The sequence below is a fragment of the Microtus pennsylvanicus genome, chromosome 19 (genome assembly GCF_037038515.1).
Source record: "Microtus pennsylvanicus isolate mMicPen1 chromosome 19, mMicPen1.hap1, whole genome shotgun sequence".
NCBI lineage: Eukaryota > Metazoa > Chordata > Mammalia > Rodentia > Cricetidae > Microtus > Microtus pennsylvanicus.
This window is the reverse complement of record NC_134597.1, coordinates 5,422,291-5,441,251: the sequence shown is the minus strand read 5'-3', so window position 1 is coordinate 5,441,251 and position 18,961 is coordinate 5,422,291. Positions and strand designations below refer to the sequence as shown.

Genomic DNA, 18,961 nt, shown 5'->3' with positions numbered 1-18,961 from the left:
TGAGAGTCACCCTGAGAGAAGCTTGAGCAAAAGAGACCTCAGAGCCCCTTCCCACAATGACACATTTCCTCCAAGAAGGCTACACCTACTTCAACAAGGCCACACCTCCTAATAGTGCTACTTCCTTGGGTCCATTTTATTTCAAACCACCACAATATATAAAGTTGTGATGATTTCTGTTTCTGTCCCAGTGAGTCATTTTGAACTTCACCTTGTCGTGTGCAGTGAGTGTTTGAGAGCAGGGGCTTTTACACCGCGTTAACAGCGCTTAGGTCAGAATCCTCAGAGATGCTTACGGAAATACATATTCCTGGGCCCCATCAGTCAGATGCATGGAATCTGGATTTCAGGACCTGAAACTGAACACTGCTTCTTTGCCAAACTCTTATCTGTGCATTAGTGTTTGGGAAACACTGGTCTAGATTCTGATGAGACACAAGTCTCTGGGACCCAATATTAGATAAAATAGAGGCAGGAGAGATAGACCGAGTGGGACTGGGAGGCAGGAGGGAGCGAGAAAGAGAAAGATGTTTCAGTTTCCTATTCAACTTTTAAATAAAATACATAAAATCTGCTTCAGAAAAAGGATGTGTACGCTGGACAATGGGATACTGATACAACACGGGCTACAAGAATAAAAGCGATAAAGGAGGTTTATACATTAGCCGAATGCTGTAAAATTTGTGCGGAAGGCTATTTCTATGATTGAATGCAAGATTTTTCTGAGCTTCTTTGCATACAATATAAAACACAGACACCACGGATTGTTCTATCTTTATTGGCCAGTAAAAAGCTACCCAAGAGATAAAAAATTCCTGCTATTCAGAAATTAATTGAACGCGTTTATTTAAAGGCACCGAGAACTTAGAGGGCAATAACGTCATCCGTGCTTGCAAAGGATGTTCCAGTCATTTTCATATTCACACTTCCAGAGACAGGGGTTTGAATGCTCTGAAATGTGCAGACATTTGTTTGCTTTGCTGACTAGAATTACTGCATATGGTTTCTTTGCTTGAAATGTAACAGCTATTCTGGTTTTCTCAGGGAGAGCCGGGCATTATGGGCCCATTTGGAATGCCTGGAATATCCGTTCCTGGACCAGCTGGGCCTAAGGTATACGTTCTTGGGACTCTCTAAAATTGAAGGGGGAAACACATATATGTTTTTATGTCAGCGATGATAGTTCTAGTGAGCTAGAAGTTTAGTTTGGGAAGATTTCCCAAGTGTGATTAATAGTCACAGGTAAACAGACTAAAAGCCAGACTTCTCACCCGACACCAAGCTTGCCATGTTTCCTGCTTCCTCTCGTAATAACTCGGCCTCAACACACATAACAAAGTCATTGCGTCTACAGGAGAATCTACTAAACTCTACAATTGAAAAGATGCTCTCAGTTTTAAAAGAATTCGTCGGCACTCTTACATCTATATATTTGAGCCTTACTGTCATGTGTTATTTTAGTAGATTGTCCCAGACACCTGTAGAAATCTTGCTGACAGGCTTAGTAACTCTTCATTTGAGTTTCTCAGATTTGCCCATCGAAGGATGAGACGGAGACAGGAAGGTCCTTCCACACGGGCAGTCTGTTTTCACTGTGCACTTCTGTAGTTCTTCATGTAACCTAGAGCCTTGCCAATGTTATTTGACATGAACAGGGGGATCGAGGAGGACCTGGGATGCCTGGTCTTAAAGGAGAACCTGGACTTTCTGTTCGAGGACCAAAGGTACGGTTTATTTATGCCCCCTTTCTGCATGTGGGAAGGTAGACTTACGGCGGGAACTGTAACTAGGTGGGAGAGTACTTGCTTAGCATGAAAGAGGCCCTTTGTTTGATCCCTGCACTGCAAAGGAAATGAAAGAGGAGGAGAAGGAAGAGGAGTCAAAGAAGGGGGAGGTGGAGCAGGGAAAAAGGGAACTTGGTCTCTAACATGTTAGCCAGCTTTCTGCCACCATGATGAAATACATGCATCAAGTTTCTTTTGGTCCATGGTTTCAGAGTTGTCAGGCTGTGGACCTCTGTCCCTTTGGCCTGAGGTCTGTACATCAAGGTGGGAATATGTGATAGAAGATTCTTGTTCACCTCTTGGCAGCCAGTGAGCTAACAGAAATAGGAAAGGACCAGAGCCCCAATACCCTCTTAAAGGAAATGCTCCCAGTGACCTAATCCCTCGAGCTGGACCCTAGGGATCTACTACTGTCCAGGAGGGCCACAGGCTGGGGACCAACTTCGAACACATAGACCTTTGGGGGATGTTCAAGATCCCATTAAAAAGATTGATCGTTTATTTGTAAAGTTTCTCTGCTAATGAAATAAATATCAGGAGGCTACGTCCTTTGCGGGGAAGAGAAAAGGAATAAGCAGCAGTTTTATTTTTCACACACTTAAGGTACACTCGCTCTCATGGCAAAGTGTTGACTTGGCTGTTGTCAGAAAACACTCTTTTCATGTCACCAGAGTCACAACTGCTCCTGTCTGCCCAAGACCGCAGGTTCCTGCCACGTAAAGCTTTCAAGAGTAAGGTTTTTCTTATAACCTCAGCCAGGTTGTTCATCCTGCCCCCGGGGCCCTGGCTATGCAGTTGACTCAAGGAAACATGTCAAATTTCCCATGTGAAATTACAGATGTTATGGAGCACAAATTCTAGTTGGTTTAACAATGAAAACCCAAAATCAGATATAGGGGTTACTGCTGAAAATCAGAGAAGCAGAGAGGCCAGCCACTAGAAAGTTCTTTTACCTCCACCAATGCTCAGAGTGAAGGGGTGATCCTGCATCTCCAGGCTCCATCTGTCCCCTCCAAACCCTCAGACTGTGCAGCTGCCCTGTCTCCTTCCACCTCATATTCCTCTCTCCACCCAGCCACATCTCCTGTCTCCACCTCCCTGGTGCTGGGATTAAAGGTGTGTGATCCCAAGTGCAGGGAGCACCTTTGTGTGAGCTCTGTTTCTCTGTTAGGTTCAATCTTTAGTGGCCCAGGATGGCCTGGAACTAACAGAGTCCTGGGATTAAAGATGTGAGCCACCACTCCCTGGCCTCTAGATCTTCAGGGAGGCTTTATTTGTTAGAATCTAAACAAAATATCATTTCCACGTTGTCTTGTTTAGTTGTGTGTGGGGGACAGTTCCATGTTGTTTTGATAACTGATTGTTCATACTCTGTGCTTTATGCTGGTTTTCTATCCTCACGCCTGCCTTTGCATGGCAATGTGCTGCTACAGTAAGCCTCATTTACTATCTGCTGATAATTATGGGGCATTGCAAAGGATGATACTTTAAGATTCTTACCCCTTCAGCCGTGGGCTCCCCTAGTGGGCTCCAGAAGCGTTCTTAGCGCTATCTATTCCCGTATAGTCATGTTCACACTTTTCAGGATCACAAGCTCCTTTAAATGTCTGATATAAGGTCGGCACATTAATTTGATTTTACATGCTACTTCAGGGAACTCTCAGGCCTGCCCTAATACCCATTTCAAAATCAGCTTTTGTGCTGATTTCCGTTGAATGAGAGACAGGTCAATGTGAATTGCTTCTGTAGGACATTTTCTTGAATTAAGTAAAGAAAGGCAACATGGCAAAATTGTATTTATAAAATTATTATGAGGTGTCCCAAGTAAAATTATGTCCCTAGTCTTGACCCAAGACACTTCCTAGATTCGTTGTCTTGCTCCTGGCTGTGACCAAATACCCGAGAAAAAGCATTTTAAGGTCAGAAAGGTTCCATTTGGCTCGTTATATAGGAAGCAGAGTCCATCATGGTGAGGAAATCATGGTGGCAAGAATTTGTTCACATCTTGTCCAACCAGGCAGCAGAGAAAGGAGAATACTTGTGGTCATGGAGCCTTTTCCTTTCCCCCTTTTTATTAACTCCAGACCCCAGTCTATGGATGGTGCCAATCCGAATTCAGAATGGGTCATTCTTCCTCAGGCAGACTCTCTGGAAACTCCCTCAAAGACAAAAGCATAAGCCTGTCTCCCTGTGATTCCAAATCCTGCCAATTTGGCAACTTACAGTTAGGCTAGGAGTAACAAAGTTACCACAATTTCCCCAGGAGAGAAGACAAAGACCCGTAGGGAGAAAATGTGAGCAATGCGTGTCTGTACTCCCTTCTCTGCTGAGTACTAGCGGCTGGCTAATCGCTTCCAGCTGCTGGTAATATATCATTGGCTTAGAGCACAGAAATAAAAACCAAAAGTAAAACTGGATTTTTTTTAAAGCATAACCAGGGAGCATTTAATATTTTATTTATTTGCTTGTTTCATTGGTCTTCTCGTGTCATAGCATGGACAGAGACGGCGCCTTATTTGGGGAAAAGTCTCATACAGGAATGGCCAGAATTATGTTAATTGTAATCAGAATGGCTTAGCAAGCTGATTCTGGTAGCGATCATCTCCCGTTAGGATGTACCTTGATCTTGCTCCCTATTATACTATGGCTCTAAGAAATTATCTTTGTGCTGGTGGCAAACAGTGCACTGTTTTCACAAGCGGTCAAATAGTCTCTAAAGGTGACCGTTTTAGAGGCTAGCCACATAAACCCCAGACTCTTGGGATTGACAAGGAAAGACAACTGCTGCATTCATGGCTCTCAAACTAAATTCAACTTTTTTGGTGCTTAAACGTGCTTAAAAGCCTGCAGCTTTTAGCCTTCCCTAGTCAGTCATTCCTTCCTTGTCAGGAGTCAGTCTCAGTGGAGAGCTGGACTGAGGGCAGCATTTTGGGTTGGGATAATCACAACTTGATCTCAGAATTTGCTTGTGTGTAAAGGAAACATTTGAAGGTACCATTACTTTTGCATTCATGACAAACCAAAGTTGACCTGTTACTAGAGTTTCCCCCTATCGTAAAATAATAATAAATAGACAACCTAAAGCATAGGCGGCTTTTTATCAAAGCAAGTGATGGGTACAAAGGCTATTAGCAATCACAGTAGCGAGTGCTGTGGTGTGCTGCAAAGACGCTGTTTTAAATACAGGTCTGTGAACTGAATACGCCTTCCAAAAGGGTTCTTCAAGTCCTTTCCGTCCTCTCCTCCCATTTTACCTACTCAAAATGTTTTGGATTTTTATTTGTAAAATAAAATTGCAGGATGCTGCTGTCAAAAGGATGATAACACCTCTCCCTGGCCTCTGTATAGGAGTGGATGGCTGCCAGTTAAAGCCACAGTGCCGAGGTTCGCAGCAAATAGTCAGGGCCCTCTCTGTAACTCAGCCTGTTTGAATCTCCATTTGGGTGACTCAGTGTTCTGTCGTTTTGGCATACAGGGGAAGACAGTAGACATAACCCAGTCTGGCAGGCTCTTTGTATTTGACAGTCTACAGTCAAATCAGTTATGTATTCTTTTTTAACCCCCCCCAACATAGTACTTCCTAAATTTTCTCATGTTTATATTTCTCCCTGATTTGAGATACACTAAGTGTTTGTATAGTTTTTGAATTAAAATATTAACAAAAGCTGTTTTCCAATTCCCATGTTTCCTATAGAAGACTTTGTAATGGTTCATTTATTCCTTACTTTCACACCACATACCCAATGTCTCAAATGAATGTGACTTTTGAGGAGATAAGGGACTGGTAAATGTGGCAGGATATTCTCCAAAGTTTCCTTTGCCTCGTCAAATCCATCTTTGTTTTATCGAATTCTTGTTTAGTGTAAGCTCTGCTAGATGTTTCATGCTTTAGTATCATGACTCGGTATTGGAATTTTTGCAGGGTGCCCAGGGTCCTCGAGGACCAGTGGGTGCTCCCGGACTCAAAGGCGATGGCTATCCTGGCGTGGCTGTAAGTGTGGTTGTGCCTTCTTTTTCATTTAAAATTTATGCATATTAAATATACATATTTAGGATATAGTATGATATATATGTGCACACACACACACACATATAATGTAATGACCAAATTGGGCTTAATTGGCATCTTTGCTTCCTTAAGCATTTATAATTTCTTTGTATTGGAAACCTTTGAACTCTATAAGCTACACAGCCAGCTGTAGCAGTGATGAAATCTTTCTTCCCTCCATCCCACGCTCTGTGTCCCTCCCTTCCTCTCCCCTTTTCCCCCTCCCTCCTTCCCTTATTCGTTTTCTCTCTGCATCCCTTCCTTTCTTCCTCCCTCCCTCCACTTTTCTGAGCATGCTATAAGGATGCTTATTCCCTCTCAGGGACCTCGAGGAATGCCAGGACCCCCTGGACCAATGGGATTACGTGGTGTGGGAGACACTGGAGCAAAGGTAAGACTTTTCAAGTAGGGCAACAATACCAGTTTCTAAGAAAGCACTCACAGGGAACCTTGGTAAGTGTGATTAACTTTTATCTGACACAATAGGAGAATAGTGATATATAGAATTATTGATGAGTTATTCACCCTTACCCATGGATTTTGGATTTCCTGGAAAACATGCCCATAAATACGTTGATTGACTTCTTCTTCTGTACCTGGTCTGGGATCATCTCAGAGCCCTTATCTCTCCTTCCATCCTGCTCTTTCCCTAGCTTCTCATCCTGTCCCTCTTTTTATCCTATCTTTATGATGATGACGTCCAAGTCTCGAGCCTTCCTTCCTTAAGCTTCTTCCCGTGTATCTAATTTCTTACACAGATCTTCTTTCAGTTTCTTACAGACGTCTTTAACCTAACATGCAAACCAGAATCTCTAAATTCTGACCCTGTGTTTCTGTAAAGGGCAGTGCTGTGCAGCCCAAGAACTTAGGCATCCTTGGTCCCTTCCTGGCCACGGTTTTCCTTTTCTCGGCTTCATTCTGACAGTTTCACATTCAGAACGCACCTGCTGTCTGGATTGTTTCCTTCTGCAGCTCCCTGCAGACAAACCGCCGACGTGCCTGGGTAACAAGATGGCCTCTCCCCTGAGCTTGACCCTTCCATATCTGCCCTCCTAAATCACAGTAAATGCTGTTCTTCTTAGAAGTTCTCTGGTGGCTTCTCTGGTCTTGGAGGGAAGCTCAGAAACCTCTCCCAGCCTTGGAGGCCCTTATGACCTGACATGGCTTCTGCCTGTTTTCTCTTTCCTTGGCATCCAGTCCCACTGGGCTGCTATCCTTGCAACACTCTCATGCTTTCAGGGTCATGGCCAGATCTCAAGGCCTCAGCTAATGTTCTCCCCCCGGCTCCCCTTACAAAACATCACCACCTCCCTTTACATGTGTCTCATGTGTAGACTGGATCACTCTCTGGGCGCTTATTTATTATTACTGGTGTTCTGTAAATTCCGTGAGATGTAAGGTTTCTTGTAGGCATCCTCTTTGTAGCCTCTGCCAACCTCTTGACTCCGGAATTAAGTGTTACTACTCAGCTCTAACGTCTATTGAGTGAATGGGAAGTGAATGAATGGTCAGGGCTTTTAAGGAGAGAAGTTTGTTTTTGACTACTCAGCTATTCACTTAGCTCTCTCATGCTTCTAGGTCACTGCAGAAAGATGGTGTGTGTGTTTAATACTAACTGTTACCTTCCTTGTTGTTTCTGCTGCAGTAATTAGCAGTGAGAATGCTTGTGGACCACTCCTCTATGGTGCAGTGGGTGCTCGTGGACCACTCCCCTATGGTGCAGTGGATGCTTATAGATCACTCCCCTATGGTGCAGTGGATGCTTATAGATCACTCCCCTATGATGCAGTGGATGCTTATAGATCACTCACCTATGGTGCAGTGGGTGCTCATGGACCACTCCCCTATGATGCAGTGGGTGCTCATGGACCACTCCCCTATGGTGCAGTGGGTGCTCATGGACCACTCCCCTATGGTGCAGTGGGTGCTCGTGGACCACTCCCCTATGATGCAGTGGGTGCTCATGGACCACTCCCCTATGATGCAGTGGGTGCTCATGGACCACTCCCCTATGGTGCAGTGGGTGCTCGTGGACCACTCCCCTATGATGCAGTGGATGCTTATAGATCACTCCCCTATGGTGCAGTGGATGCTTATAGATCACTCCCCTATGGTGCAGTGGGTGCTCGTGGACCACTCCCCTATGATGCAGTGGATGCTTATAGATCACTCCCCTATGGTGCAGTGGATGCTTATAGATCACTCCCCTATGGTGCAGTGGGTGCTCGTGGACCACTCCCCTATGATGCAGTGGATGCTTATAGATCACTCCCCTATGGTGCAGTGGGTGCTCATGGACCACTCCCCTATGGTGCAGTGGGTGCTTATGGACCACTCCCCTATGGTGCAGTGGATGCTTATGGACCACTCCCCTATGGTGCGGTGGGTGCTTATGGACCACTCCCCTATGGTGCAGTGGGTGCTCATGGACCACTCCCCTATGGTGCAGTGGGTGCTCATGGACCACTCCCCTATGGTGCAGTGGGTGCTCATGGACCACTCCCCTATGGTGCGGTGGGTGCTTATGGACCACTCCCCTATGGTGCAGTGGATGCTTGTGGACCACTCCCCTATGGTGCAGTGGATGCTCATGGACCACTCCCCTATGGTGCATCAGGTGCTCTTTTCTCCTGCCAGTCCCGAGGAGAACAAAAGATTAAAGGCCCTTGGCAATAATGAGCATCTGCAAGAGCTATGTTCACATCTGCCTCAAAATGATGGAATTTTGGGGGTAATTGTGAGAATCTCAGTGAGAGGTGTCACTGAAAGTGCCCCAAAAATGCTATATGTAGAACTTGAGATGATCTGATCAAAGTTTAGGTGTTTGAATCAGATCCTTGAAGAAGTCTTAATGTTGTCAACGAACTGTATTCAGATATTAAGTCATTGTTTTCTTTAACACATAGCATCTATCAAAACATTAAAATTTAATAAAATAGAAAGATTCAGTATATAAGTATCATTACTTCCTGCTCCAAGTGAAACATTGGTAAACTCTTTTGTTATTATACTAAATATTTCCCTACAGGAAGCAGAAGCTTATTTCTGTTTAAAATAAGATATGAAATAAAATATGTTAAATCTATACTTGACTATGTTTGTGTTGCAATGGAAACATATGGCCATTGATATTTTCAAAGAGTAGCTGGTTATGAATATTTATAAAAGTATTATTATATTAAGTTATTATGTTACTGCTTCATTTTTAGTATTAATAACCACACAGATAAAGAACATTTGAAACTTAATCCTTGTGAATATTCTTCTCTGTCAGATTACTTAATATACAGACTAAGGTATTTTCTGAACGATTTTGTATATCACAATACTGCAAAAATCTCTAGTACTTTCAGATTTTTAATTATTTTTGGCAAAAATACTAACAAAAGTGTTCTTACTTGCAAAATTTTATCCTACCTTTTTGATTTTAGAAGTAGCAAATGTGTTTCCAGAAGGCATACTGTGAGCAAAACTCGTCTTGGCCTCCAAATTGCTTCCAGCAGTAGAGGGTGATGGGGGATCACACTGGAATCTACCTGTTTCTGTTCATCCTTCCTCTGAGCTGCCTTTGCCCTCTTTGCTTTATCTTCTGTTTCTTCCTGTGCAGAGTGTGTCAGCCACAGGAACGCCAGCTCAGGAAGAGATATTATGAGCATGAACTCGTGTTGGAATCAAAGAAACTTTTAATCATAGATTTGAAAATAAAGACAATTCTGGAAGCAGACACTAGCTTTTAAATAATGTTCAAAATCATCTCTCCTTTCGCATAGAGGCCCTAAGTCTCATCTGGCCTTCCCTTCTGGAGAAGACGTTGAAAGCACACATATTCACAAACACATACACAGACATAAATGAGGAAAGTAAGGGAGATATTTGGAAAAAGTTGACTTTAGGTTAATTTCATCCTCCCAATAAAGTAGAGATCAAATCACCAAACATTGTCAATAAAGCAACAGAAGTCTAGTACCCAAATATATGACAAACCTTTCTGTTACTTTGAGTTAAAATATCAGAGAAATTATAAGTATCTAGAGGGGTGTGTGTGTGTGTGTGTGTGTGTGTGTGTGTGTGTGTGCGTGTGTGTGTGTGTGTGTGTGCATCCATCCACATTTATATCCTGATACATGTTTTTCATTTAAACTCTGTGTAGTCACCTTAAAGCCTTGGCCTTAAGGCATGAACTTGCAAAACAAATGTGTTTGGAAATGAGGAAACTATTAAGGCTGATGATTAATTTATGATGGTTTATGTGATATTTAGTTAAGGTCACATGTGTTTAGCATATGACACAAACATTAGAATCAAAGCGTCTATGTTTCAAAACATATTAAAACCAATGCCCGGCATCTAGCACCCTGTGGAACTCTGCTTTCCCCTAGTGGAAAATGTTTATAGACCATCACATTTTGGCAAGAATTTCCGAGTTATTTCAAAATTCCTCTAAACATTTTCAAGGACAGCAGTAGATGTAGGTTTGAAGGTCTACCTGGGAACACACTGGGAAGGTGCAGAGCATTTGTCTCTTTCTGAGGGGAAAGAGCTCATTTTGTGTCCTGATGTCTCAACCCACTCTGATGGAAGTCACCCTCAGAGACCCAGCCCGTCTCTGCCTGCATCCCTCCGCTGAGCACTGAGAATAAAAGGAATCCCTGTGATTTGAAGACAGTTTTGAGGTGCTCTCAGATTCCTTTTAGGGGCTTCAGCTAAGTCATTGCTCTTAAGTCTTTACCTGAAAAGCCAGGAAATGAGAGAGAAATGACCCTCAGATAAGCCCCCGCCTTGGAGTTTGATTCTGGCCTTATTGAAATAAAATACTGGGATTCATCTTGCCTGGTCCTCTTGTTCTGTTAGTGCCAAGAAAAGTCAAGGTATCATCCAAACTGGTGGAATGGTTTTATATAGACCAATCCTTTAAGCTAACCTAGATTTAGGGGCATTCCAAAGGCTACTTAGCTATCAAGTACTTGGAAGAACATATGTGGACAGAAGGATTATTGGGTTATTATTAATTTTTGAATTATGATAATGGTTTTATAATTAGTATTTATTACCTAAATATTCCTAACATATTGCATTTTGAACATTTCCCCTATTTGACAGAGAAGGAAACTAATGATCGGAGATTGAACAACTTGCCCCTTTACAATGTAAACATATAATAACATGTATGTTTTGTGCTTGGGAGGGAAGCTGTGAATCTGATAAGTGACAGATGGAATGGAGGAATACGTCTGAGGAGACAGAATGACTTTCCAGACCCCGGCGCTCAGTCTCCAATGCTGTCCCGTCATCTAATCCCTTTTCCATCATCAAGACCCAGGTTGTGTAAACTGCAAAGATAATCACAAACGCAACCCAAAAAGTGTTAAACATTGCCCCAAACTGTAAATATCGAGTATTGTAAATGCATCCCTTATTTGACAAAAGTGGCCCATGGTAATAAATTAAAATGCAAGTCTATGTGAAATTCCACCGAGTATCATTATTCTAAAAATGTTCCCAGAGTCTGAATTGCTTCTCTGTTCTCTGCAATGGCTCACATATGTGCACACTACCACCAAGTCTTGGCAGAATAGAGGGCCAATTCACACAGAGATGCATTAGGAATCTGGGGCTTCCATCAGCAGATGTGGCCTGGACAAGGAACTCCATTTTGAACGGCCCAGACAAGAAGGGCCAGTCAAGGATGCAGGACTTGGAATACTAATATTAAGAATTCAGGATTTTAAAGCAGACCAAAACCCACTTCTCCCCAGTAATCGCCAAATCAGAGGAGGCAGGGAAGCGGGGGTGATTCTGGGACGGCTTGGAGGGATGTATATGATCAAAACACACGGTCATGAAATTTTCAAAGAATTAATAAGATTATATTTTAAAATGCCAAGGAATGAGCCATAAGTTCACAACAGTAATAATTAAAGCCAGAAACATGAAGTTTGAAGGGTAGGGAGTTTGACCTGAGGTTTCTGAAAATGTCAGATTCAGGACCTGGGAAATTTGATGAGGTAACTTTTCAAGGCAGTTCCTTGAATCCTTGAAAGCTGAGCTGTTTCTGGCTGCCCTCGGCTTTGCATACTGCTTTCTTCTCTGCTTGCTGGTTTCTGGGGTTACATTCCTCTTCCTTGGCATGTCCACATCACTGCAGCCCTGAAGACAAACACTAAACCCTGAACATTTACTACCCATGTCGCCTTCTAGACCTTTTGTTTTTTTAGTGATGTAGGCTGTAGGAACTTCCTCTAGTGAAGAGGTACAGTGAATATGTATGGTGTGTGTGTTGGGGAGGGGCTAGTCTTTCCCTCTTAGGGCCAAAATGCTATCCTTGTTTGCATAATTTTGAACTCTACTGACTAAGAAAGACCTTCCCTTTCCAGGGAGATTCTTAGCACCGGAAAATGGTATGCTCAGTTTCAATGAGCTGATTTTGAGAAAAGGAAGAAATTACTAATAAACCTCAAAGTTCTATAGCAAGCATTAAAGTTAGCAGGAACTGAGGGATCAAGTGCTTGAGGGTGGATATTAATAGTAGAGAAGTTGAAATTTAAAGCCTAGAAAACAACAAGAAGGAAATGCGATAGCAATTTGAAAAGCTGTGCTTTCTGGATCTTTTGAATTGTTTCTGTATTCTGACGGTGATCACGCTGGTAACTATCACTGTTTCGACGGTTGCATACTGGCCATCGCCGAGAAGTGACAAAGGGATATGATATCATTAGTCAACCAATCGTTCCATGACCCCTATCTAGAGGTGTCTGAATAAAGCCTCTAAAATTTCCACAGACACCCTGAGAACACGTGAGTACGATACTCATGAGTTACTAACCCATGGCATCTGCCGACAGCAAAGTTTGGGGTACAGGTGATTTGGGGTTAGATCCCTGCAAAGTTTAAGGTACAGGTGATCTGGGGTTAGATCCCTGCAAAGTTTGGGGTAAACCACAAAATCAAGGAATGGCAATGAAGGGAGGGATGATAAAAAGAAAGCCTTAGCCAGCTGGGTATTTGTACAGGTGTGTGGACCTTTTATAACTCAGGAAGAATTTTTATAACTCAGGATATTTTGCTTACTTTTATATGACTAGCTTGATGTAGGAAAGGGCTTTCACAGCCACAGAGCTATGGTCTCTGCATTAAATAGCAGCCGGAGGAAGGCTCTGGAGACGGTGGCCCTTTTATATCTGGTTTATATATTTTAGCAGACATTAAATGGGAAACGGGCTCTAGGAGTCACACCTGGCTCTGAATTTCACCAAGCTGCATAGGCTTGGACATGTCATATGTCTTCTGAAGCCTCAGTTTCCTTATTTATCAAATGGAATAAGTCAATGCTCATAACATTACCAAAATAGTGCCTGAAATTACTTGCTGCATGATAAACTCCATAAATGCTCATTATTATTCATAATGATATTTATATTATAAGCCACAGCAAAAAATTGCTGATGAGAGAAAAAAGTACATTTGGGAGTAGCTCGTGATTCTCCTTTCTTTTCTTCTGTAAAAAAGTAAAAGTCTATGACCAGCCTAAGAACTTGCCTGTTTTTAAAGGAGTCAAAATTAACCTCTCTGCAAGGTTATGGTGGCTAAAACCCTTGCTAGCTCATTCTCAGGAACAAGTGTGTATCACTCCTAAACACGGCCATTTCCAGTGACAATGACAGAGAGCTCCCCACCTAGCGTCCCTTCTGTGGGCAATGAGAAGAGGAGGCATCTGAACAGCTGTGTTCTCCAGGGAGTCAAGGCAGATAACTGTAGAATTTGGATTGTGCGATTACAAAGCTGAACAGTTGTGTTCTTCAGGGAGCCAAGGCAGATAACTGTAGAATTTGGACTGTGTGATTACAAAGCTTGTGGTGTGGTTACCAATAGAAACCCCAGAATTCGGTATTTTGTTCCTTGTCTCCTAGTACAAGGGCTCCCTCTGCAGGTTCCAACACCCTCCAACGTCACACGGCCAATTAAATCCATTATTAGAGAATGGTACTCTATCTACGGACAATAAGCCTACTCCTAGAAAATGCCACAGGTAGACACACTTGTGCATAAGTCCTATTTCTGGCAGAAGCAGTGGCGTTGAGTGACAACATGAGACTCATACAATCACCTGTCTTCCATGCCCCAGATGTCAAGGCTTGCAGGGGACTCTTGGCCCAAGGGACAAGAGACGTAACACATTTAAGATATATTTTCTCTATCATCACGGTGAAATGCTGTATCTGTCTATTGGTAGCTCATAGGATTCCTGATATTGTTGTTTATAGAAAGTATACTGCACACATATGTGTGTGGGCACATGTTCCTTTTTTAAATTTTATGCATTGGTGTTTCGCCTGCCTGTGTGAGGGTGTCATAGCCCCTGGAGTTACAGACAGTTATGAACTGCCGTGTGGGTGCTGGGAATTGAACTCAGGTCCTCTGGAAGAGTAGCCAGTGCTCTTAACCGCTCATCCATCTCTCCAGCCCTACATGTACATGTTTTAACACGATCTGTAAAAGTTGAGAAGACACTTTTAACCAAAACCACAAGGAAAATACCATGTGTTAAGTAGTGGCATGTCAATTCTTTTCTTTCAAAGAATGAGATTTAAAAAGACCATGCCTTCATTTACAACTCTTTTAAAAATTACATGACATTTGGTACATACCAAGAACGCATGAAACATATGCAAATTCCATCTGTGATGCTCACTATCTACCCCTGCATCTCTCCCCTGGGGCCATTCTTTTTAAAAATTCATTTCAATTATCTATTCTTTTCCTACAACATTACAACAATACTGACTCATGGTCAATGGTGAGATTTTTGTTGGATATTGTTCATGAATTTAAGCAAATTTTGTTGAAACCATTGATTATAGCATTTAAAAAGTCACGTGACAAGCTTTTGCATACTGCTTACACCTCAATTATCAGTATGTGGGCTGCAGCATTTCCACTGTACCCCTACTTCTCTCTCCACTGCCTTTTTCTGAAGAAAGCCCCAGACATCATCCACATCAAGATTTGTTATTTGTCTCTCAAATAAAAGAATTTCTTTTCAAAACATAGCTGTGGAACTACTATAAAACCTAAACACACCAACAATTTCTTACTCTAGCAAATATTTAGTGTTCAAATTTTCCAGCTTGCCTCATGAATTTTTCATGATTGTTTGTTCAAATAGGTTGGGTCTGCCTGATGCGCACACATTGCATTTGGTTGAGGTATCGTTCAAGTCTCTTGAGATCAGTTTATTCCTCCTCCGCCTGTCCTTGTACTTGCTTCAGGAGTATGTTGTTTGTATCTGAGGCGTTTGCTGACCCTGGCTTTTATCCTTAGGGTTGTGGTTCGTGTGTTTCTCTTCCTGTGTTTATAAACTGTCAGGCATAGCTACCTGTTCAGACTGGAGCCAGGTCCAGCTTTTCTCGGGCACCTCATTCACTGGTCAGGTGGTGTGTTCCACAGAGGAGGCACAGGGTGTCCAGCCCCACATGACTAATCTGTCTACCATATCCTGGGATGACAGACGTGATGAGCAACCCAGGAAAGGAAGCCATCAATCACGCCTATTTGACAATGTACTTAGTGATTCCAAATAAAACTTGTATGGCTATATTTCCGGCTCTTCCTTTTTGTCGGAGGATATTAAAACCCTGACAGATAAAAGCCCCATCTCTCTTCAGATAGAAGCAGCAACGAGGTAAACTGGCCGGATGTAGCTGGAGGCCCTTACACAATACAGACACTTTTTTCAGGGGTGTTTCAGAGGTTCTCAAGAAAGGACAGGTCATAGAAATATGTCTGATATAGAGTATTCATGTTCTCTGCTTCCAGCTCTTTGTATGACACCGATCCTTAAAGCTGGGAGGAACTTGAAGTCACTCAGGGCTGGCAGTCAGTAGGAGAGAGGTGTTGAAGACATGGTTAGCACCCAGAGCCTCAAAAGCAGGCTAGTACTAGGCGGTAGAGATGGAGCTGTGTCCTGTGGACTTTTTCTGAGGAAACTTGAACGAATGTCTGCTCATTCCAGGGAGAGCATGATGACAGAAATAAATTGTTGTGTTCTGGTGCAGTTTGGAGCCCCAGTGAGTTTAGCAGGGATCCAACTTTCGGAGTGTGAATGGAGAATTATTTACAGGATCTTGGGCAACTTGAGGATGGATACGCCACCAAAAAAAAAAAAAACCAAAACAAAACAAAAACTTTCTCTCAGCAACTATGGCAAGGACTGTCTATAAATCCTTTGGGAAAAAAATGTAAGCTGTAAAATTACCCAAATTGTTTAATTCTATCTTAACACATAGTAGAAAGACAAAGGTCTTGGGACATATAGGTCCAAAGCCTATAAAATAAAATAAAAACAATAACTTAAATAATTAAATTTCATACGTATGATGTCTTACCTGCATGTAAGCTCTTGCACTATATGCTTTCCTGGTGCTTCCAGAGGCTGGGAGAGGGAGTCAGATCCCCTGGAACAGAGTTGCAGACAGTTGTGAACTGCCATGTGGGTGCTGGGAACTAAACTTGGCTCCTCTGGAAGACCAACTTGTGCTCTTAGCTGCTGAAACGTCCCTCTGGCCCCTCCTCTTTGTTATGTTCATAGCTTTATAGAAGCATGTCTCCTCACAGAATTCCTCCTTTTGGGCACACGATCCAGTGAATTTTACAGTAAAGTTTTGTTTACAACTGTCTTCGCAGATCAGCTTTTGAACATTTCCTTACCCCATAGGATCCCTCGTGCTTATTTATGATGAATTCATGTTCCTAATTCTGGCCTCAGGCAACTACTGGAGTATTTCTGTTTCTATCGATTTTTTTTTTGACATTCAATAATTGAAATCGTACAGTCTGCCCATATCTATCATCAAGAGCACTGCTTCTGAGCTGTGTTCATATTATAACACAAATCTGTAGTCTGTTTCTTGCAGGATTTGTCTACTCATTCACCAGATGATGGGCATGGGTTCTTTCTAGTTTTGAGCTATTATGAATAATTCTGCTAAGGACTCACATTTGTGTGACTTTGGGCATAATGTACTCTTCTTTTCCTGGAATTTATGCTTAGCGGTGAAGTCACTGGTTGGGTGGTATGTACATGTTGGGCTTTTTGAGCAAGTGCCAAGGTTAGAGGGTTACTGCTTCTCCACCCCTCTCAGCCCAGCCCATGTGTGAGTAGCTGGGAAGACCCGCACAGCTTTAGCTCTTTCCTCATTAGCTAAAGCAGGAGTGCAGTGAACTGGCATTTACCAAGTGATTGCCCTGTGCTGGGCCTTGTGGATCACTCTCCCGTTTTGCTCCTATCCCTATAAAGTGTAGATATCCTTTTCAACAAACCTGGTGAGTTTGCTGAAGTTCAGAAGAATTATTTCAATGAGTCAGCCTGGCAATAGAGGATTGTTCGAACATTAAATGCTATCCACCCTGAACATTATCTTGGCATACAGAAATTGAAGAGTGGAGAGGATTTTATTTGTGTCTCCTTAACAATGCTGTCCCAGGAAGATCTGACACCTGCTTTACAGCATCACACCTTGGGGAAACAGCAAGGTCTTTACAGAGTTTACCCTGTGATCATAACCACTCCTGCGGCCCAAGCATCAGAGAGCCAACCCCAAGTCAAGTAGCTTTATTTAGGTTGAGGGAATAACAGGAGCTGCTCATTCAGGATGTGGCCATAGCTCCTCATGGCCGCTTTTTTATCTTTGCATTTCTTCTATACCTCTGTTCAAAAAAGCAGTAATTACTTTTCCAAATTCTAGAGAAGCAAGTTCTGAAAGAAGCACACATTAACTCTGCAGAGGAGTTAATGAGCTGATTGATCTGACATTAATCCTTTATCAGGAAAGCGTGCACACGTGATGAGAATAAAGTGAAGTGAGCACGCAATGTCAAAACAGCGACTGATTTAGGTGAAGTGGGCTCAGTCAATTTCTTAGAAAAATCCAAGGAACTTCAACATTTGTAAATTGGTCCTTAAAACGTATATTTAACATGGAAAGTTATGTGTTATAAGTGTTTTTCATTGGTAACTTGTTATTCATTATATCTTTTCAGGGAGAACAAGGGGTCAGAGGCCCTCCAGGTCCTTCTGGGCCTCGGGGCATTGGAACCCAAGGACCGAAGGTGAGTCCTCAGGTCTCATGTGTGTGAACAGCTGGTGCCAGCTGGGACATCCCTACTTGGAAAACCCTGAACAAGAAATGCTCTCAGTTCAGAAACTGTGAGCAAAGCTTGGCCACAAATAGTGAGTCAACAGCTGACTCGATGTAATGAGTGTCAGTCAAAATCCTGGTGCCTTCAGGCTTCTGCAGAAGGTGCGTGTGAAACATTTATGTTTAGATATGTATCCCGTCCCCAAAGGAAGTCATTATATATACACAAGAATTGCAAAATGTGTAACAACTCAATTCTGAAACACTTGTCACCCCTAGCATTTCTGAGATGGGACAACCAAGCTTTAACACCAGCCCACTCGACAGCTCCTTCATATGAAGCCTTCATTTAGCCTTTTCTCTTTTATTGAGGAAATCTTCTTTATTCATGTCATGTGACCTGCAGTATCTTTAAAACATTTGCTTCCCTTACCGAATCAGAGAGTGAACGTCTCTCAGTACCATTGTGAGGTGTTCTAAATATTTCCAGGTTTCTCAAGGCTGTGCTATCTCACCAGGAAGCAAATCCTAGCTGGCCATGTGGTATATAGCGCTAGCCCCAGCACTTGAGAGGCAGAGGCAGGAGGATTGCTAATTCAAGGCTTGCCTGTGCTACATATCAAGCTTGAGCCCATCCTGAGCTACATATAGATAAGAAAAAAAATCACATCTTTGTTTGGCCAGATGCTTTTTGGGTGGCCTTTTAGCAGGTCACTGGCTAATGTATGTGCTATATAGTATATCTCCAGTCACACTGTCAGAAGTTAGAGCCAAGATCAAACATCATGGTCCCCACAGAAGGTTGAGAGCGGCCTCTTTCCATGACTGTCTCCTTTATTTCTGTGTATCATTTGCTTATCTCCTCTAGCTTGGTGCTTACCTATTCTTTAATTCTTCTAACCCAGTGTTTCTCACTGAGGGGGATTTGTCCTTTTCTCTTAGTGGGGGCACCTAAACTATCACAACTGAAGACATTTTGGGGTGTCTCAACTGAA

At 42.7% G+C, this 18,961-nt stretch overlaps 1 protein-coding gene across 1 annotated transcript in view; it reads left to right on the top strand.

Annotated features, from left to right (window-relative positions):
- The window catches only part of Col28a1 (collagen type XXVIII alpha 1 chain), a 158,296-nt gene that overhangs the window by 88,397 nt on the left and 50,938 nt on the right, over window positions 1–18,961 (top strand). Inside the window, exons 22-26 of the mRNA XM_075953716.1 lie at window positions 1,045–1,113; window positions 1,656–1,724; window positions 5,707–5,775; window positions 6,155–6,223; window positions 17,869–17,937. Of these exons, the coding sequence (XP_075809831.1) occupies window positions 1,045–1,113; window positions 1,656–1,724; window positions 5,707–5,775; window positions 6,155–6,223; window positions 17,869–17,937 (345 nt within the window). The remainder of the gene's footprint in view (window positions 1–1,044; window positions 1,114–1,655; window positions 1,725–5,706; window positions 5,776–6,154; window positions 6,224–17,868; window positions 17,938–18,961) is intronic.